Source organism: Dermacentor silvarum, chromosome 3 (genome assembly GCF_013339745.2).
Source record: "Dermacentor silvarum isolate Dsil-2018 chromosome 3, BIME_Dsil_1.4, whole genome shotgun sequence".
Taxonomy (NCBI): domain Eukaryota; kingdom Metazoa; phylum Arthropoda; class Arachnida; order Ixodida; family Ixodidae; genus Dermacentor; species Dermacentor silvarum.
Window position 1 is genome coordinate 62,233,254 of NC_051156.1, and position 22,210 is coordinate 62,255,463.

Here is a 22,210-nt window from a genome sequence, read left to right on the forward strand (position 1 = left end):
GGGCCTTTTTAAAAAAATGTATGCGGCTTAGCTAAGCTAACCCTGGATATGCAAAGCGACAGCTTGGTTTAGCTTGGTTAATTAAGTCTTGGTTTCATTTGGTTAACCTTTTGATTTAGCTTAGGTATACACTCATCGTTAATCCAGGTATAAATTATAAGCCGACAAGTCCAAGCGTTTGGCGAGCCGAACGGCTCGGTCTTCCTCAGTCTCCGACTCTAGCTTCGCGCGCTTGGCATTCCGGTCCCTCTCCAGTGAAGCATCTCGCCGGGTGATATCCGCGGGGTGGTCAGACGCCGTTTGCCGACGACAGCTCAAAGCCTCCTGCTCCCGCGCAACGCTCAGAGAAGACGACCCGGCCTCGCTCTCATCCATGACCAAGCTCGCACTAACTAGGTGAGTGTGACGCTCCTCTCAGCCAGGCGCGCGGCGAGTCCCGTGGTCAGGCGGCGACCCAGCTGCGGAGAGCGCATGCGCCAATCTGGCGGCGGTAGAGCTCGGCGCGGCGAGTCACGTGACGCATTGCCAAAGCTAGGGCGCAGCTGCGGTCAAATGAAGGTCAAATTGCTGGAGACGGCGAAACTCGACTCGACTAGGTTATTTATCCAACACAAAACAATTTATCCCAACCTAGGGTCACATTCCGAGGCCACCACATGCGAGCTGGGATGCCATCATCTGAGATCGGCGTCGCGCCGTCACTGTCACTGGGTCGTTCACCGTTATCTTCGCCGTCATTACCGTTATCCTCGTTCCGCTGTTTTGCCGTGGAGCCAGCTTCTTACGCTGGAACTTAGTGGCTTCATTAGAGTAGCCTCGTACGATCGCTTTTCTGTAATGCACAAAAAGTTTGATTTTTACATTCCCGCGTCGGACACAGAAACTTTCTCGATTGGCTCATAAGACGTCATCTATACAGTAACAAAGCTATTGTATTTTTCAAGCTGTGAAATATTTTGCCGAAAGTGCACACTCAATTAACAAATGCGTAATTTTCTTCGACTCTAAAGCAGACCTAAAGAGGCTAACGCATTACCTTTTTTCAATGTGAGTATTCTTCACTATGTTATGATATTGATAAAACGGTAGCTCTTACGACATTTAACAATAGTCAACATCATTTACAGCAGATTAGAAGCCATATTGGTACAATAGGCAATGAAGTAGCAGATAAACAAGCTGCGGAAGCACATACTTTAGACACACTGACACAAACTGCCTTCTCGCTATCGCATGCGAGAAGTCTCCTTTGCGAACTACTGCGCAAGTTATGCCGGACGAGAGCGTTTCGTGAGCATGCGCGCATTAATTTTTATTGTATACCAATGATCATGTGATTCGCTTCCATGCAAGCCTCAAAATCTACCGCACAATAGACGCGCTCCTACTTCGCTTACGCAAAGAGGTAACCGTCCGCCACTGTTTCTTGCATCGTGAGAATTTTAGATTCGGATTGTTGATACCCCATTTTCCAAGGAATATCGCAGAACAAGCACGGACAGAGGAAGGACTCGACACATGCACGTGCATCGTGCAAGGAAAATCAGATCCTCTGCGCGCACCAACTGCGGCACCCCAGAAGCTTCTGTGGAGCACTGTCTCATTAAGTGCCCGCAAAATGACCAGCTGCGAGAGATTCCTCACAGATTTCTCGACGCATTAGCTAGACGTTTTTTCTCTGTGCAGAAAATGCTCTCGGCCTTAGTCATTCGCCCACAAAACACACTAACTCTCAAAGCTACAGAGAGTGTTCTCGTGAACTGGGGCTTAGCAAGTTCTTTGCAAACAGTAACTTATCTGGTTTTAGTTTCTACTATGTTCCCATGACATGCTAGTGTCGTACTCTTGTAAGTGCCTGTTTTTCTCGGTTTTCTTCTGTTATCTATGGGCGTGATTCCAGGGTGGTTCGTTACTTCATAATTTCATATACTTCTTTTTCTTTTCTTTATTATAATTTTGCGATAGCTGGCACTTTCGATAGCCAAACAACCCATCTTTTAAAGCCAATAAAAAGATTAAGGGAAATGGTTGCACATTGTAGCTCAGTTCTCAGGAGGACAATCAATCCTGTGGCTGCTACTGCAGTGCAAGCACACCGCGTATATTGAAAACAAAAATTGTGACTGTGTAACGCTGGAGTCTGTGCATCCTGTTCAGAACATAGACCCGACACAAAGCTTCCGGTGACGCCACTTGCACGCTTCGCTGGTCCGTTTACGACACCCAATGAAGTGCGCGCGAGTAACCGGGATATGTTTTTTTTTTTTTACATTGATGTCGTATACCTGAAAAGTGCCACGGCTTTTGACGTACACATGCCCCTAACGTGCGTTGAACTCCGCGCAACCTTGCTTTCCAATGGGCTTCGAACGATGAATGACGTTTCCCGCAGGTGGTGGCTTGAATTTCTCTAGTGGCAACTTGTTTTTGAAATATATATTTAGGCAGTGTTTTACTATTCTTTTTATTACATGTCAGAACAAACATGGTAGTCTTAAATTACGGTTTCCTCCATCAGCGGAATAATATTGCAGTAATACGACAACGATCTGGATTTCTCCATGACAACGTTTTTGCTATTGTTCATATTCGGTCCGCATACAGGTATGGTCACGTTAACGTAATAAATACTTGTACTAGGAATTTCATAACTTCGAGCTCATTTGTATTTCGAATGCCTCCAGGGTGCAGTGCAGTCTGTCTCAGCCACTACTGGATGCACGAGCTATTACGACTGATGGTGCCACTATCCGTCGCTGAAACGTCACTTAAATCGAAGCATTCGGTCCCAGAGTAAGGCGAGAGCACTCCCACAGCACCTTGCACGTCCCTGGTTCATTCAGCTTAAACTGCAGCTTTCAGTGCATGGTGAGCATTCATTTCTATACCATTTCCACACCTTTTTTTCTTTCATTTCCATATTGTATTGTCGCATTGCAGTGACGGTGAACAACACAAAAGCAAAACTGCTAATCACGAAACAACTTTTTGTCGGATGAACCTGTGCCCACAAAAGCAGGTGACACTCGAAGCACAACGATAGCGGCAAGCGCAGTCGGCGATCGTCGAAATCTGATCGGCGGGTCAAGAGCGTCGGCTTTTATACATGACTCGGCCAAGGTTCCAGCGTAATTGCTGGTGGTCGCATACGTACTTCCCAGAACGTACAATCGCGTTATCATTATCAACATTCTCAACGATAACATTCGAGTCAGTTCCAAATCATGCAGACATGTCTTGCGCTGAGCGATAACGTTAAGTTGTTAGAAATGCAGTCCCCGGAAAAAGTATGAATAAGAACACGTGTAAATATTCGTACCATCTCAGGCGCAGTGCTGTACTTACGCTCTCTACTATTCAGGAAGAGTGGATGAAATGTGGCGGTGGTGGTGCTGATGATGTTGCAACAAATGGGTTCAGCCTTGCGGTCTAGGCCACAATTTGCGCGAATGTGCTGATGGCCTAGTTGGTTTCACAGAGTGATAGTTGTTGTTGTTGTTGTTGTTGTTGTTGTTGTTGTTGTTGTTGTTGTTGTTGTTGTTGTTGTTGTTGTTGTTGTTGTTGTTGTTGTTGTTGTTGTTGTTGTTGTTGTTGTTGTTGTTGTTGTTGTTGTTGTTGCCTCAAATCATGGCTCGCGCCCAAAGGGGGGATTGTCCACACTGTGTCGATTGAAAAGTTCACCAAACAAAATACCAAAAGGGGTAAAGGCAAACATTGAAAACAAAGCATTAGGCAAATAAATGCTAACAAATTTTGAGAGGCCTATTCATAAATTTAGGGAGAAATAAATAAAGTAACGTGTCCCACGGTTGGTACCGTAGCAGCGAAACCTTCCTGACGCTGCAATAAACTTGTGTAGAGCAGTAATTATCGAACCATAGCTGGTGCCTAATTGACAGGCACCAAAGGATATAGTAAAGGTTTGGTATAGTAAGCGCTAACCCCAACTTACTAGTTGGAAATATGAGGAGCTTTCTGCGTATGGAGAAGAAGCGGCGGCAAGAAAGAAAGAAATGGTCCATAGTTTCTGGTACATTACAAAGAGAGCCGAGGTTAGTTATGGATAAAGCATATCTATGAAGATAAAAATTTGGGCGAGGAACTCTACAACGGAAGCTCGATAAAGTCACCTCGCATTGTCGTTAAAGGTATTTGTTCGTGTTCCACCGGAACTTTAGATGTCGGAAATCATCTGCGGAATGTAGGGACGATTCATTACAATTTAGACTTAAAAGGCATTTAAATCTAGCTCCTGCTATAAAGGCGAAATCAAGAAGAATATTCAAGACTGGACCATTTAGTGACGATGATGCGAGCTAGCCAGCTGATTCAATTAAAAAGATTCCTCTATGACCAGGGACCCAGAAAAATTTCCAGCGCAAGTTTGAAGTCAGCAATCTTCGTTGTCTTTCTTGGCATTTCTGTGCTGGAAAGTAGCAGTGAGTCGATGCCAGCAGTCGCTCTTTTTTTCAGGGCGCCTCTTTAACACTATAACATTCAAATCACCACCGCGTCTGAAAGTGCACTGTCACAAAGAAACGCAACAGAACACCAGATTTCTCTCCGAATGATGTTGTGGCATTCTGGGAAATACTAAAGGCTGCAGACAGTCACGTGTAAATCATCTTCTTCTCAGGAATACGAGTAATACTGCATTTGGTTCCGCAGTGTAACGCCGCCAGTACCACGTAAGGCGTTTCGTGTCACCAAACTCGAGGCACGCCTGCACACAACCAGAATTGAAAGCCACGGCTGTCGTGTACACGGAACCCACCATGTGTCGCTCAATATTGCTTTACTCGGGAAAAAGAAACAATCGGAACGAAATCCACAGCAGTAAATATAAATGTTCAATGAAAGAAGTTGAGTATAAATAAAGTAATGTTCATTTATAGCGCTGGAGAGAGCCTAAGGCCTTATTTCGTTGATCTAGCGACCTTTCGTGGGTGGGTCTGGTGTTTTAGCTATGCTTCCTGTGCTCAGGAAGCGGTAACGTGATAATGGCGACTAAGCGTGAAGTGCCTACTGCAGCAAAAGTCGCAAATTTCTGTTCGAGACGATTAAGTTGAAAGTCGCCAGATAAGGCAAACCTCTCCTTAGGCAGAAAAAAAACTGAGACAACAATGGGCACGCATTAGTTTTTGTTTGAGTGGTAACATATTAAGCGTATGCCGGCAAGACGCATACAAGCGTACACAGCCAGCGGCTCGCATACGGTGTTGATCGTGATACGTGGCGGCGTGACACATCTCTTGAGTGAGGCTATCGCTTAAGTGAAACGATAAACGATCCAATAACGCCTGTCTCGTACCAGCTGGCAGTTGCCATATGCCTGCGAATTTCCTAATCTCATCCCGCCACCTCCTACTTCTCTGCCGAGCTCGAATGCACGCCCCTTTCCTTCGTTATCACTCTGTAGTTCTATAATAGGCAAACGGTTATCAGCGGCGTTGCGCGAATAGTGATTTTCGAAGTCGAATCGAATGCGAATCAAATAGTGCCAAAAGTCAATCGAATCGTATGCAACATCAAATACTTTTCTAAAAGTTTTCAAATAACGAACAGCCGTTGTCACAATTATTATAAAACGATGTTCACATACCAGTATTTTTAAGGTTAGCAAGTTTCTGCCATTACAAAGTACGTCATGAAGCGTTGTTTATTAGTAGCACAAATGGAGTATTAGAAGCAAAGGAGTAGTTTGTTCTCATGAACAGGGCTCTTCAGAGAGTGCGAATGATGGCTGTACAGCCTGTAAAGTATGGCTACCTAAGCGATGTATAGCCTGCTCCACTACGAAAGTTCTCATGCTTTATGTACCGTATTTACTCGCATAATGAACGCACTTTTTTTCCCGGGAAATATGCGCAAAGTTGGGGGTGCGTTCAATATGCGGGGTAACATTTTGAGCGATTTCTATTTCCGCGGCCTCCCCTAAAGAAGTCGCAGTTTCGCCCGAAAGGCGAACCATCGATTGCGAAAGCAAATGCGTAGACAGCTATACGAAGTAAGGATACTAGTTTTATCGGCCGCATAAACTTGCAAAGTAATTTAACCAGCATGCTGTCAGCGCGCGCAGGCAAAAATGAACAAATCACACTCGATGACCGCGGACACTCGCTGTCAAAACGCTGGCGTGAGGAGGCGCGTTCTGAAATATTCTAAAACTATTCGAAAAACGTTTGCATATACGAATAGTTACTATTCGATGAGACCGTATCGATTAGGACAATATTTGATTAGTTATTTGAAACTTTTGGAATATTCGCACGTCCCTAGTTATTTTCTATACGCAATACATGACCTGCCTAACTCCCTTTCTTCCTCTTCAGGTCAACTAGGATATCGGTTTCCCCCGTTTGCTCTCTAATCCACAGCGCTCGCATTTCCGTTTGCCTGAACGCCGACTTGGTAAAAAGTAGGCGCCAGTCAATAAACTCGAGCACGAAATCATGCGCAGCTTCGATGACCCGTTTTTGTGCACATTCACCCGCAGGTATTGTTCGAACATGCCCGCACGCTGCCAGCCGCGCATCCGGAGTCGCCAGCCTCCAAAGATGCTTCATTTGTCGCTGTTATTCGCCTGCGCTATGACAGCCGTCGCAGTGGAAAGCAGTAAATCACCGCCCCATATCGTGTTCATCCTTGCCGACGACCTGGTGCGTACACAGGCTATATACGGATGCTGCACTACTGCGCAGTTGTACCACTAAAGTGCCAGTTGCTGATTTTTTTTATCACAGTGCCCACAGCCCGTAGGCATTACAGCGGGGGGAGAAGGAAGCAAAGAACCAATTAATAACGCAGGTGAAACAAAACATGTACCGGGTACACTTTCATACTGACAGATTGCTCACTGGCGGCGGCGGCATTCTCATATTTGGCTGTTATATGCAAAGTGATTTCTTCAAGCTGCATTTGGTCACAGGGGGTCTCAGCCGTTCATGCCTTGCATGTTATGCAAGATTTTGATGTTACTAGTAGACCCCCCCCCCCTTTTTTTTTTTTTTTTTTACTCACAGTGCTCTTCTTCGGTTGCAGCCTACTCGCTTCAACGAATACTTTGTTTACAGCCAACAATGGCTGGTTTATTTCGTAGCAGCGTTCCCTGTGCACGACTCCCGTGTGTTTTATTATACTGCGCGTAATATACAGCGAAATGCAAGAATCAATGATTGCAGAGTAATGGCAGAGGCCAACCTGGCCACCTTGTGTGGACATGCCCCCGGCTGAAAACGGTCCGTCGACGTCATCCGCGTCGTGTGGGTTTTCATCCAAACCGGTCACCAGACTTGATCAAACGAACGCATAGAGGAGATCATCGGTCTTCTTTTTTTTCAACTTTAAGCGGAAAACAAGGCTTCACAATCATATGTCGCACCCTTATTGACGCCAAAGGGCAAACTAACGTCTGCATACAAAATAGGTATTATAAACGTTGGCGCTAGCAAAAATATCTCCTATGAAGCATAACGCTCACATTTATTGACCTTCTATGAACGGATCTGTTTTGTGTGTGATTTTAAACATTCATGTGCTAACTATTCGATATGCAGTATATGAACTTCTTTATGGAGTAGTAAACCATTATAAAAATGTCGCAGTTTCACCGGAAAGGCGAAGCATCAATTGTGATAGCAAATTAGCAGAGAGCTATACGTAGTAAGGATAGTAGTTTTATCAGCTGTATAAACTTGGACAGGCAGCAGCACCAGCAACGCGCAGAACTGTTGTCGACGCCGTCGGCGTTTTGCCCGCGTTCGCTCCGAACGCGCGCGGCGTTGGTGACTGTTTCCAGGGCCTCTGGGGGCGGCTCGGAGGTTTTCGACGAGATCTGAACGGGACACTCGTTGAGCAGCGTCGGAAGTCTTTATCACCTTCTCACCTCGCATCGTTTTTATATAAATACGCATTTGGTGCCGCAACTAAACGTCGCCTCCCCTCCCTCCCTGCCGTCCCCCCACTGTCTTTCGCGTGACGGAAGAAGTCGCGTTTGCTTTATTTATATGGCGATGTAAAGGAGGAAAGAGGCGCTTAATTCTGCAGCCCTTCAGGAAGCACGGCGCAGAACGCGCGTTTGCTCTCCGCCGTGCGATCGCTCCCCGTGAAAGTGCGCGTCCCTCGCGCCCTTTCACTCGCACATACAGCATACGGCGCGCGGCGATCATTTCATCGCCGTTGGACGTCATACGGAACCTCACGGCGACGGCGACGACGACGGCAGAAATCCGCTTTAAGTGTCCATATAATTGCTATCGCAATAAAATATTAGTGACGTTTCCAGCGTAGCACCCAAGACGCCATGGATGTTAATCTTTCTATCAAATTAATTGGCCGTTAGAAGAAAAGAAAATGCGGGTTAAGAAAAGGCTTCAGCTCGGGAACAACTCCGATTTCTCTCTTCAATGAATGCAAAAGGTAGAAAACTGCTCGACCAATTGAAATAAAATGTGTTGCATGTCAGAAGGAAATGTAAATTCTATCAACTCTTTGATGCGAAACATTGAATCGAAATGTAAAATGCCTGAAAAATTGTACAAAAATTTAACAAAACGTTTTTAATTATAGAAGCACGAAGTTTACAATTATGTAACTGTGCACGAAAAACAGGTATCGCAGATATGTTAACTGCGTCTGTTAATTGGAGTATTTCAAGCGGACAATTAAATGATTGAAATTAATTTGCTGCTTACGTAAAATTGTTAAAATGTTTACAAAGGTTGTGCAAAAGTCCTAATCACAAGTGTATGGTGTACATACGAGCGATATATAATAAATTAATTTTGTTCACTTTACATGCAATAATATGTGCACCTTACTTACAAAATTGACGCTTTAAATTGCTGATTTACACACCTGTAAACTTGACACTTTAGTTTTCTTTGCAATCTCTAAGAATTTTTAAGCTATAAGGAGGCTATGAATTGAAAATATACTTCATGCAGTTATGTTTTTATTTTTCCTTTTAAATACGAAAGACATTAATGCTGTGGTTGCCTAGAAACACAATTTCTCTTTTCTCATGTTTATACAGGGTGTTCCTTTTTCAACCGACGCTTGCATACGCCGGCGATGTAACGCTAAAAAAACAGCTGCTCTCAGAGCTGCACAGGTGGCTCGTGCTCGGCACGCGCTCGTGCCACTGCTCTCACGTTCGGCGTCGTCGTCTGCTTCCACAGCTGGCTGCGTTGCCGCTAATCATTCCAGAGTATAATTTCACTTCCTTTCTGTCGTCGTAATGGGGAGGCCGCGTTGACGGGGTTATGAGCCATTGCTTAAGGGGGTATATGAGCCATTAATTGCCTTACGTAACGGACAGATTTCATTTTGAAGAAATTTCATGGAAATCCATCCAGAATGAACACCACGCTCGGGTAAGGGCTCGTCATCGACGCGCCGATTCTTGCGTAAGGGCTTCCGAAGCCGAGGCGAAACGTCAGTGAAGAGCCGCGGACCCCGGGTTGCGGGAGCGCTATGTTGAGGCCAAACGTCAGCGTTGTTAGCCCTCCAGGACGCCAACAATGGTGGTTCACGCCTCGGCAACGCTAGCGCCAACTTCCCCGGTTCGACGACCAGGTTTCAACGCGAGTTACTCAACCGGAACTTCGGAGCCAGCTGCAGTTCGTGTGACCTGTTGTAGTTCGAGCACAACGTGGTACTCGTCAGTGCAATTCCCTCGGAGGAACACCGTAGAAGCACACGACAAGCTTCGCTAACCCCCATTTCCTCGACAGGGGAGGGACTACTGATTTTTAGGCCACACACAGAGATTTTTTATAAAAACATAATGAGCGCAGTGAAGGTGGCGCTCTTGCATACGAATTCCTAGGCGCGGTGGACATGTTTTTCCACTATTAACGTGAGCTTTAGAAGAATAATTAACAAAAATTCAGTAATGATCCTTTTCATTAGTGCCTTGGGGCCAGTTGTCTATATGGCAAAATTGCAGGAAGTCACATTTGAAAGCACACTCATTCTCTTTTAAATCTTGAAAATCTGAAAATTCGGTCTGATATGGTAACGGGGCCGTCTTTTCTGCGCTCCCAGAGTGCTTGGTTTCGATATTGCCTGGACTTCCGGTTGAAGTTTTATGATAAATCTCTCGAATTGGGTGCGACAGATTTAGAAAAAGAAAATGAGAGTGCATTAAAGTGTGACTATCTTCAAGTTTGCCATTTAAACATCTGCCTTTAAGGACATCATAAAAAAATTCATGAATACATTTTTCTTCTGACGCTCATGTATTTACCGGCACCGTATGTCAATCTCGTCTGGAACCACTTTTGCAAAAACGCCAGGTTCGCCGCGCTTGTAGCTATACCGAGTGTTCACAATTAAGCTTTACGGAATGTTTAAAAATCGCCTGTGGCAGGTAGGGTAATCCCTATTCTTTAGCTGAGTTATCCGAAGAGGCGGACAATAATAGCACTAGAAGTAGAAACACATATTCAACTAATTAACCAAAATTTACTAATTAACTTCTTAGTTAATTACTTTACGACACATATTGCAATTTAGCCGGTGAGTTTGCAATATGCATCCACTTGAAATGAATTTCCAGGATGACACCAGTTTCGAGATATTATTTCCCAAAGTGTGGGTCGAAATACATGAGCATTCCTGTTACGTTAGTGCTTCAATGTATAAAACAGCATTTTGGTAAAAAAAAGTAAGTGTAACAACAGTGCATTTTAACGGCGAGTGTGATAGCGCATATCTCCAAACTGGTATCATTCTGGAAATTCATTCCAAGTGGATACGCCTGACAAGCTCATCGGCCACAATTTGTTAATTTCAATGTGTCGTGAAGTAATTAACTGAAAAGTTAATCAGTGATTTTTGTTAATTAGTTGTGTATGTGTTTGGATTTCTCGTGCTACTAATGTGCACCTCTCCGAATAACCCCAGCTCAACGATAATAATGATGCTACCTACCACAGGCAATTTTTTTAAAATTCCGTAAAGCTTAATTCTGAACATCCGGTATCATTTCAAAAAATTTGTGTGGTCTAGAAAAGACATCTGGTATATAGGACCTCCCGAGCAAAACTTGATCTTAGACGTACCATTCAGAACACGGAAGCCCCTCATTCACAATCAGAAGAAGCCCATAAACTTGTTGAGTGAATTAATGTCTCTATTATGCTTTACTCTCATCTGCGCCCGCCAATTCCGTGCGCTTTATCTTTATTGTTGCCATGATATATTACTTATGGGGAAGCCGAGGTCTCGCAGAGCCGGCAAACAGTCGTGGGAGTGTTGTTCGTACTCCTGCGCTGACCTTGATGACACGGTGCATGGCACCGTCGACTGACATGTTCGTCCCTCCACCCGCAGTGATTACTGCTCTGGCCCGGGGTGAAGTACAGCAAAATGCTATGTGGAAGTGTGGGCTAGTCGTTTCTACATGCTTGAAACCGTACAACAGCGCCACTTTGTGCAAAGACGTAAAGCGAAAAACCGACAAGGTCACGGAGCTTGGCGACTGGCAAAACGGCGGCCCATGTCTCTGCCTCATGAATACGTTGTATTGGAGGAGAACAAAACCAGAAAGACGACACTGGGGTGCTAACTATAAGCAAAGGTTTATTATCAGCGACCTTTGTTAGTAGTTAGCACTTGTGTGCCATGCCATTTTCTGTCACTTTCTGTACGCTGTCATTTATCACTCCGTTAGCTGACACAACCCCAAGCATCCACAACACACCTCATTAAATTTCGTCCAAGGAGAAGTGCCATTGGTGGCGGGGGCTTCTAAAACGCCGACCTCGGTACCCGTACGGAAACACGTCGTCAAGTAGCCGTGGTATAAATGCCCGGCAAGCAGACCAATCCAACGGCTGCAGTTTCGCCGGGTTAGGAGCAACCCATACTGTTTGCCGCGGGTGAGCAGTAGAGTACGCTAACTGTCACTGTTAGCGTGAGAAGAGTCCTGGTAAGCCTCCAGAGACGCAAAAGGAATAATAACACAGATGGCGACGCCTTTCTCAAGTTTTCGCCTTAGCTGGCGGTGACGTCATTTATTTGACAGCGTCTACTCACGTCCGGTTAATATTTACCAGTATAGAATTGATCGGGTGCCTTCTAAACGAACCAACTTATGGGAATGGCAGGTTTCAAGGGCTTTCAAAACGGTCCAGATATGAGACAACGCTTTGGAATTCGCGGCGTCACCCTGACATAATGGCGCTGTGGTTTCCATGCGAAAGTCAAGAAACGGATGTTTCGCGTTACGTTTTGGTTTGTAATGTCGAACAAATTTTCACCAATTAAAGCAGCAGAACAAGGACGGCTGTTGCTTGCTGCAGGTGGACCTAGCCTTCCAAAAGTTGCCGGCAATGGCTCAGTCTGAACGCCACATAGCCGCGATACGGTCAGAAACACTTCGCAGTACAACACCACCAGGTTCCAGAAACAAGTTCACTCGGAGCCCAATACGTTGCGACCCTTACGGCTCACCATTCACTTCCCAACCCTGTATCACGGAGGAACTTTGGGAGCAGCCAAAGCCTAAATATCTCATTTCCTCGCGGGAAGAAAATGACCCTTGCATTTGAGTGTGGTGCCGTCTTGAGCTTGAGGAGGAGGAGGAATAAACTTTATTTGTGTAGCATATTTGTGAGACCTAGACCTAGATGACGACCTCCAGCCCTTGGGTTCTGGCGGCATCTTCGGCCTGCTGGATTGCCTTAAGTTGGTCTTCCGGTGCAGAGCTGAGCCGCGCTGTCTCCCACTGCTCTCTGGTCTTGTGTGTGGTATTCGGTGTGGGTGTCCCAGGACAAACCCAAACATAAGCTGTAAGTCCGTCCTTTCTTGACAGAATCTGCATCTATCGGTGTATAGTTCTGGATAGTGACGATGGTAGGGCGCCGGGTTCGAATATGTATATGTTTGTAACAAGCGCCATGCCGACGCTTGCCGTCTACTTAGCGAAGAGTGTGCCACGGGGAAGCGGGCCTTTCCCAATTTATAGTGTTTGGTGATCTCGGTAAAGCTGGTCATCCGGTCTCTCTCCGTTCCCAGTATTTGCGTGTCACCTGCTCGGTCCGTCAGTTCTTGAGCCAGGTTGTGAGCTATTTCGTTCTCGGGAAGGGAGGAGTGTGCGGGTGCATGCATTTATATAATGTAAACATCTCGATCTTCACGAAAGTTGGCTAAATTTCTTAGCGCTTCCGGCGAGATTCTTCCTTTGGCATAGTTCTTGACGGCGGTCTTGGAGTCCGTGTATTTTTTTACGTTCCGAGTCAAATTCAGGACACTTTAATATATGATGTTCACTGTCATCAAGAGCTTGACAATGCACACTCGACGATGATGGAGGAAGTCCTGTCGTGCACCGCCAAGCTGGAGTTTGCGCTGACCCTGTGCGGATGCGATAAAGGAGAGCGGTATTCTGTTTAGTCCTCTAATCCCACAAGGTTTACGCGGTGGAGACCTCAGCGAATGTAAGTTGCTTAAGATGCCCTTCTTGATGTCTCTTTCTTGCATCCTGGAGAGCCTTCTTCGTGGGCTTGAATTGCCGCGCTTTGCGCGCCAGAATGTCAAGGGCCTCGTTGCCTGCTACGCCGATATGGGAAGGTACCCACTAAAACACGCATTCCGCATATTCGCACCAACTGACTTACAGCTGTAGCAGAGGCATAATCTTTAGTGGTACAACATATCGACAGAATGTACGACAGACATCTGCAGTTTTACACCGACGGCTTTTTTGACAAGGAGAACAGAGCCAGCGTAGCTGCATACGTGATACCGACCCTCAATGCCACACGGGCTGTAGGAATTGACCGCGTCGTGTCTTCTGCGGTATGTGCAAGCGTTGCCATTGCAGCAGCTTTGCAGAAACTGAATTGCTATCAGCCTCAGCCTTTAGTTCTCTTTTCAGACAGCAAGGCCGCGCTACAACTATTACTGCGTGGGCTTCTCCTCGACAAGTGCATTCCGCCTGCATTACATGCTGTTAAGGAATTACAGAAAGTCGGATTTACCAACATGTTCACTAAATCAATGACAAGGAAGTTTTCGCAATTTACCAGTCTATAAACTAGACATTGTTCGTTGGTGCCTCTTAAATGTTCTACTCGGCCTCTGCGCAATGACGACCGCATTCCATGATACCAGGGGTGCTTCGGATGGCTCCATCCAGACTTGTCACTTACGGTGGAATGGGTCAAAACAGTGACACCACCTCGGTGGTCCGCGGGTTGCGACAGAGCAGCTGGCGCATTACAGCGCGGGTGCAGGACTGCACCAGTGGCAGCGCAGCGGTCGATTCCGTTCATGACACCGACGCCAATAGGTTCTGCGAGGAGTTAAGATTATTTTTGCAGATCTGTTCATCTGGTCATCTGTTTTCGCCAGCTTTAACCATGTTAGTGAATGGTTTAACTCGGGCGCTGTTTTGCGGTGCTCTGCAGGATGCCCGGAGTTTCTCGCTCGCCTGAATTTGCTTGATGGCAAAATGAGAGACAAAGAGCGCGAAAAGTGCAAAAGGAGTAGACAACAAAATAGAGTTTTCTTATAGCGTTTGCAACCAAACGTAATCGCATTACGTACTTAAATAAATAGCATTGTTCTCACTGTGCATGCTCCGAACGTTATTGGCTTTCTGTTGTTTACGTACACTATGGTAATGGGCGAGTTTAACGTTCGCAATCTTTACGCACACTAATAAATAGCGTAGTCGGACATCGCGGCACCCATGGCTCCCGCTTCAGCGTGAAATCGGGAGATAGTTACGCCCTCACTCTCGGTGATTGTCAGTAACTATTGAAATGAGCTTTGTTTCCTCTAAATTCACTTGAAACGTTAGTTATGAGCGCATAGCGCGTTCCGGCGCCCGTAAGCCTAGCGAGACGCGTTCGCTTAGCAACAGGATTGCCGCTAATGGGTTGTCTTGGCTTGGATACGATTGGCACGATGCACCCTACGGTGCCCCGTCTTTAAGGGTCTGCTGTTCATTTGAGTGCCCGGGAGTAAATGTCTTGAAGGGACGCGTACGGTAAGGTCCCGCAAAGGTGCTTGCATTCAACGTTTTAACGTGCGTATGGCAACAAACGGTAGAGCCACGTATGTCAACCGAAAGCACCCTGCGCACGCCGCTTACTCGTTTCGAACAAAGACAAGGCAATGTTACGCGCTATAGCGCCGCTTTTTAATGCGAAAGCATTATATGTCCCCTGAGGTAGAAAAGTCGGCGTTGTAGGCAACGAGTGGTACCAAAAATCATCATTATCAGTGACGGGATGACGTCAATAGTAATACATAATGAAAGTTAGAACAAGTTAGAGTAAGGTGACTTAAGATGGAGTGAAGTGAATTAAGGGAAAGTAAATGGAATGACGGTGAATTAAAGTGGAGTAAGGTGGATTAAGATTTGTATAATTTAAAGCAAGATGGATTCAGCTGGATTAAGGCTGGTACAAATTCAAGCAAGGTTAATTTAGGTGGATGAAAGTGGATTAAGGTTGTTACAGATTAGAGCAAGGACGATTAAGGTGGAGTAAGGTAAAGTTGTGAAGGACACATGACAGTGTATGACGTCCCGTATCGTACGTGGACGTAACCAATTAGGTAGAGAACGTATAATGATTTCGCATTCAAATCACGTAAGGATACTTAAGTGACTTTCAATTTTTGTTATCGACGCAATATCGCAATACCGTGACTAGCACTCTCTCTACCTGTACACTTGGCGCAAGCCGCTCGCCACGCCTTTTTTTTTTTTGGGGGGGGGGGGGGCATCACGGTCGTGTCTATACCCTTTAGGACATTATCTGGCTATCCACCCTCAAATGCGAACAGTAACAACGTGGCGCATTCTCACGCCGACCATTTATTTTCTTTTGAATACTTTAAAAGATTAAATTTTTCTTTTGACCTTGCTTGAACAGGTAATGCACCGAGTGGAACGATAAACAAATGAAAGAAGGCACCGACGGTTTGAACACGTGATTCGTTCTCCTTCGAACGCCCAGGATGTAACGCCCCAGTGATGATAACCCAACAGTGAATCTAGATAAGCCAATGAAACCGGTGGCATGCCAAGGGTTAAATTTTAAGCCTTGATACCATTAGCTCATTCATCTGAGGGCGTCGCCAGAGCTCGTGGAGATCCCGAACTTTTCCATACACGGGGTTTCCTGCATACCCCACCTGGAGAGGCTCTCTTGTTCGCGACGCTCGATGGTTCGGGCCATGTGCGCACGTCACGCACGGATGCTCTCAGGCCGCTGGGCTTCTCACGTTTCACCTCCGTCACAGAGCGTAGTCGGGGCCCCGAGCGGTTTGATTTCACGATTGTTTCAATTATAATTCCGTACCGCTCCTTCTGTTGCATTTTTTGTTAAAGCAAATGGGCGAAATTTTGACTTCCTTTATTTAAAACCAAATGTTCGAAATTTCGCACCTCCACCTGCACGTACGCGAAGAAGAAATGTGTAAGTTATGCTTAAAAGCTAGTTACACTGACTTTAGCAGTAGACACGGCAAAAAGAAAACTCCGCTTTAAAAGTTCCCGAGTCTTTTCATCCTTCTGCTTAGTGACAATTTTGTTTGATTAAAGTAAGGCTTGCAACCGCATGTGGGCAGATGCCAGAAGTCGTTCCCTCTTATTTATTAATGCGAGAGCAGTATATGACCGATGAGGCAGAAAAAGCCGGCGTTGTAGGCAACGAGCAGTGCCAAAAATAATCATCAGTGACGTCATCAGCGTCTTCAAGCTGGAATTCAAGCTGAAACAAATTATAGAAAGGTGAATGAAGGTGTAGTAAAGTGAATTAAGGAGAAGTAAAGTGAATGAACGTGGATTAAAGTGCATTAATGTCGATTAAAGGGAATTGAAGTGGGTTAGGGTTTCCACAAATTAAAGCAAGATTGATTAAGGCGGAATAAAGTGAATTAAGGTTGGTACAAATTAGAGCAAGATGGATTAAGGTAGAGGACAGGTGACAATGTATGACGTCACGTATTATGGATGTAACCAATTAATTAAAGAAGTCATAATGCTTCCACGTTCTGGTCGCGTAAGGTTACTAAAGTGACTGTCAATTTTTCTCTGCTGAGTAGGCCCTCATTGATGCTTATGCCACTCTGCCCAATGCAGACTTTCCTACAGTTACTGCTAAGCACAAGGATTGAAAGGGTACTTCAACTTGTCGAGGCTTTTTCTTAGAAAGTCAACATGATAAGTGTATATCTGAACTGTCAGGCTCTTTACTTGATCGTGAAGCACGTCTGCTAGTTGACTTATTATGTGATGTGACCTAAAGAAATGCACAGGCAGGTTGGTTTCCCTTTAATTATCGTGTGTTACTTAAGTAACACGAATTCATTCAAGTAATATGAATTCATAATAAACTTTCGGTCAAGGCCCTGTGCGGCATTGTGCCCTATCTCGGGACCCGCCGTGGTGGCTTAGCGGCTATGGCGTTGCGCTGCTAAGCACGAGGTCGCGGGATCGAATCCCGGCCGCGGCGGCCACATTTCGATGAGGGCGAACTGCAATAACGCCCGTTTACCGGCATTTGGTGCACCGTTAAGGAACCACAGGTGGTCAAATTTCATCCGGAGCCCTCCACTATGGCGTGCCTCATAATCAGATCGTGGTTTTGCCACGCAAAACGCCAGAATTTTATTAATTATGTTCCCTATCTCGCAAAATTCTCATCGTGGTCGTGTCTTTTTGTGCTCACTTTAAGAACGCATCTGTTCCAGGTAACCGAGCGCTATACTCTGCTGTTCTTTCCGTGCGTGTTCTCTCTCTCTCTCACACACACACGCACACACACGTTCGTTTAGGTTAAGCCAAAAACTATATGCGTCTCCTCAAACTCCTCGCATCGTTTTCACCTCATGCAGGGATGGGGCGACGTCAGCTTCCACGGCTCCCCACAGATCCCCACGCCCAACATCGACGCACTTGCCAGCACGGGAGTGGTTCTCAACAACTACTATGTGCAGCCGACCTGCTCGCCTTCCAGGGGAGCGCTCCTGAGTGGCCGCTACTGCATACACATAGGTTGGCGTCCGCCCGCTTGACCACGGGATTTAGAAGGCAGGCCTGCAAGAATAATCACTAGCGCACGGTTTTCACGCGTAAGACACCCACTTTCCCCGAAAAAAATTCACGTTCTTATATATGACAAGGAAAAGGTATATTCAGTGTGTCTTCTTTTCAACAGGTAGCACTTCCTTCAAAGGACGATAATACCATACACTGAATCAGTTTAGACGGATAAAGCTTTCGTTGAAAACTCTGTTGTCGTTAATTTCGAAGTAATAGGCTCATTATTAAAAGAGAAAATGAAGGTCAAAGTTTCAGTTTTTGCACTTCGTGCTGAATTCCCAACGTTGGTACGTCACTGTGACGTCACAGATTTCAAAGTATTTTCTCGTATTTAGGCCGCGTTGCCTTAGTAACATTCCCGAAACTCACCACGTTCAATCTTTGGTTCCTTTAGTACATTATGTAGTCTATCTTTACCACTACAGAAGTGACTAGGCCCTAGAAGACGCTGTCAAAATCCATGACGTAACAGCTAGCTAGTGCGGCCACTTCAAGGAGGCGTCGCCACGTGCCTTTTGTTATTGCGCTTCTTTCTTACCATGTGTGATATCGTGGTAAGAGTGGGTTTTTTTTATATCGTAGAAGAGTAGTTTACTAATACAGAAGAAATCAGTTTTCTCTTTAGTCTCCATTTAGGCGTATATCTTATTTTCCTGCTATTCATTGAATACTATTTGAAGTTTGGTTTATTTTTTAAGCACTCTTTCCGGCGATATAACATAATGGGTGGAATAAAACAAAATTGACGTAAAATAAAACAGGTGTATCGACAACTGGGCTCCTAACGGTTTGAGACTCTTTGCAAAAATCGAGACGGACAGCCGAAGACAACAATATCAAGAGGAAGGCCGTCCGTTTGTCGCCGCTCGTCAAAGTATGAGGCAGGAGATGTCGATGTGCATGCATGTGCGCGGGAAATTTGAGGCTAATGGCTGATTGGGTGAGATTTTGCGTGATGCGGATGTCATGTATACGCTGTTTGATGAAGTACGTACTTACGGTACAGGCAAGTACTAGCGATGCGTCGACGAGAAAGTAGGGGAGATGGCAAGCCGGATTCTAACTTCGGTGGTGTAACGCTGAGGAAGGGGGGGGGGGGGGGGGGGCGGGGGGAGTAGGCAGACTGACTAAGTTTCAGTTTTTAATCAGTTTTGTACTGGTTCAAGTGTGTCGATGAGATAACGTTGATGTGGGATCCAGACTGCAGATGCATAGACAGCATGACTGGTTTGTGGGCAAGTAGTTTTCCGTGTTTCGGCGAGTGGAAGAGATGACGTTTTATGAAACTTAGCGTTCTCTGAGAGGCTGACATTCACAACAATCACTGTGCAACTATTTAACCTAATTGGAGATATCCGACTGCAACTTAAGCCGTGAGAGCTTCAAAATCAGTGGGTGGTGGGAGACTTTATCAAATGTTTTTCATAATCAAGAAAGTATGCGTCATCCTGTAGGGTAGCATCGATGTTCAGATGCATGTCATGAAAAGAGATTGCAAGCAGCGTTTCACATGGCAAGCCCTTGTGGAATGGGTGGATATTTATTTTGATTTTCTCACTTTTTATTAGATATGTGCGCAGACACTGCAGGAGCAGCATCGGTGTAAGGACGAATCTAGCACACATGAAGCGAGGGTAGAGTACTCGTGAAGAGCTCTCCCCCACTTTATGTTCCGTGAAGTTCGCCTTTGAAAAGTAGTACGGAACAAAGGCATACGAGAGAAGTGTGCGACCCAGCAACCACGCGCTTCGCTCCATCAACGGACGAATAGCACCCGCATTAGGCGTTTTATGCGAACTTCTCTCCCTGAACATCTGCGATGGAACTCTCTCCTCCTGTTTCTGACACACGGGTAGTTAGTTCCACGCCAAATCGACCAGCGTTTTTAACAGCGGAGCTGTTTCGGCCAGCCGTAAGTCCGGGACGCGTAAACAGAAAATCCTGGCGATCCGATCCTGGTGGTAGTGCAGAAAGGGTCCAAGCGCAATGGCACATACCCCTGTGAACCAGCGAAGCTGAGCCTGGCTAAGTCCAGCTAAGCATGGTTTGGACTACTTAAACTTAGTGAGCCATCGATAGCCAATCAATAGCTAATCAATAATCGATCAATAATCAATAAATTACGGGAAATGCTGGGGATGACTTGGTAGTGCTTAGCCTATAGCCCAAAAGCCAGGACCAGCTAATTGCCCATCATCTCCGCTGTCTCTTTAGCATTGCGCCTCCAGTGCAAACTACGCAAATTTTTTTTCAACCGTCACGGATATAGTTGAAAAATTTCCTCGCGCTTGGTGATGTTCTAGACCCATTCACCCCATTTATTTTCTTTCCCAAAAATTCTCTAGCATTTTGGCGAACATTTATTCTTGCCCAGCTGAGCCGGAAGGCCATCAATCAACATTTTTTTTCAAAGGCACATTGCATGATCAAGTAGTTAAAATGTTGTGTATGGCAAGACAACGAAGTGATGTGACTGCCAAAATAACCAATATTTCAAATATGTCAATAGTTCGGGTGGTTTCGGCACCGGCAAAAGCCGGTAAAATTGCAAAGTTTCAATTTCTTTCGCGGAACGTGGGAAAATGCAAAGCCATAAATTAAATATAGAATGGTAACCCGTTTGACATAGTATAGCGGGAAAATATTTGAGGCTTTGAAGGTTCAGCCAATCACCTGAATAATAACTGCAACGTTATAAATTTTTTTGCAAAAAGCTTCGTGTTCAAGGTCAGAAAAGTAGCTTTGGTGACCGGCTTAAAAATACATCTCAACCTTTTGCTGCTCAGGTTTCCAGGAGACCCCCCTGCTGCCACGACAACTCGGGGGCCTACCTCTCGACATCAAGATCATGCCCGAATATTTCAAGGAGTTGGGCTACGAGCCACACATCGTGGGAAAGGTATACTGTAACTTTTAGCTTCCCTGATAAGGTTCATCGTATCGTTTTGTTGCGCTTCTGTAGGAGAAACGAGGTAGTGGAAATGTGTGTTTTGCGCGTAGTAACAGGCTCATTTGGCTCTTTATTCCTTGTATTTTACGGCATTTTTCGATGAGCCATGCATATGGCTGAACGAGCTCACGCACACATGTACAAATCTTGGTGCACCGTTTACATTGAGGGCACTGCCCCGAGAGAAAGGGTCCGAGAGCTCCCGACCAGATGGAGAGGAATAGAAGTTGCATAAAAAAGACCGCTTTTATTATAGCGAACCGAAGCGTTTGCAGAAGTCGCGTGTACATTTCACAACAAAGCGGCATTGCAAAAAACTAGGCAAATGGTTACGTCAATGGTGCGCCGACAGTGCAAAAAGTGAGTGGGAAAGAAACAGTAACGAAAACAGTTGCAGAAGGAACGTACAGGAAGCAATGGTAGGACGAGCTTACGCCTCGTTAACAAGGAAAAAGAAAAACCCCGTTCCTCGTTCACAGCTTTTAGCGGTCATGGTCCCGGGGTGACTCTGGCCAAACACTGCCCCCGCGCCGCTTTATATAGACGGTGCGTTTTTAACAAGAGCCCGCGCGCCTGCGCTTCATGAGCATTCTTGCTTTATGGGGGGCTGACGCTGCTCATATCCCACGTGTGAGACTGCCGGTCGCGCTGTGAACGGGGCTCTAAGCATATATGCTTCCTCCAGACCACATGGACAATCTCATAAAGCTGGGGACAATGTGATAAAGTGTATCTGCTTCTATCCTCAATTCAGCCTATCATTCGACACTCTGGTTGCCGACTGGAGTGCTGAAATAGCGGTCTTATTGATCTAATTCCAGTGGCACCTGGGATACTTCAGCTTCAACTACACTCCAACCTACCGTGGCTTCAACAGCTTCCTCGGAATGCACGTCGGTCCGACAGATTATTACACTCATGTGCTGAAATGGGTGAGTCTGTTTATGTGGTTCATGCTAAGCTTCGAACTCTACTGCACTGACAGTTTACCTGTAATTCCCCTTGTAACCGAGAAAGCGGTAAAACACCATCGGATAAAAGCAAAAGAGCCGAGGCCGGGGTGGAAGTCGTCAAATCGGTGCAACCCGATAAACACCACGCTTAACTATTTGTAACGGTTCGAGCTTTTGGTCGCCAAATCTTCCCTCAAAGTAGTTGTGAAGCTATGTTATTTTCCCCACGGTGAGTACGAA

The 22,210-nt window shown here is 45.7% G+C and overlaps 1 protein-coding gene across 1 annotated transcript in view; it reads left to right on the top strand.

The window, feature by feature from the left end:
- The first annotated feature begins 2,608 nt into the window (after window positions 1–2,608).
- LOC119444426 (arylsulfatase B) overlaps window positions 2,609–22,210 on the top strand; it is a 41,791-nt gene continuing 22,189 nt past the window's right edge. The window contains exons 1-5 of the mRNA XM_049664587.1: window positions 2,609–2,868; window positions 6,497–6,659; window positions 17,860–18,019; window positions 20,854–20,966; window positions 21,839–21,949. Of these exons, the coding sequence (XP_049520544.1) occupies window positions 6,510–6,659; window positions 17,860–18,019; window positions 20,854–20,966; window positions 21,839–21,949 (534 nt within the window). The 5' untranslated portion in view covers window positions 2,609–2,868; window positions 6,497–6,509. The remainder of the gene's footprint in view (window positions 2,869–6,496; window positions 6,660–17,859; window positions 18,020–20,853; window positions 20,967–21,838; window positions 21,950–22,210) is intronic.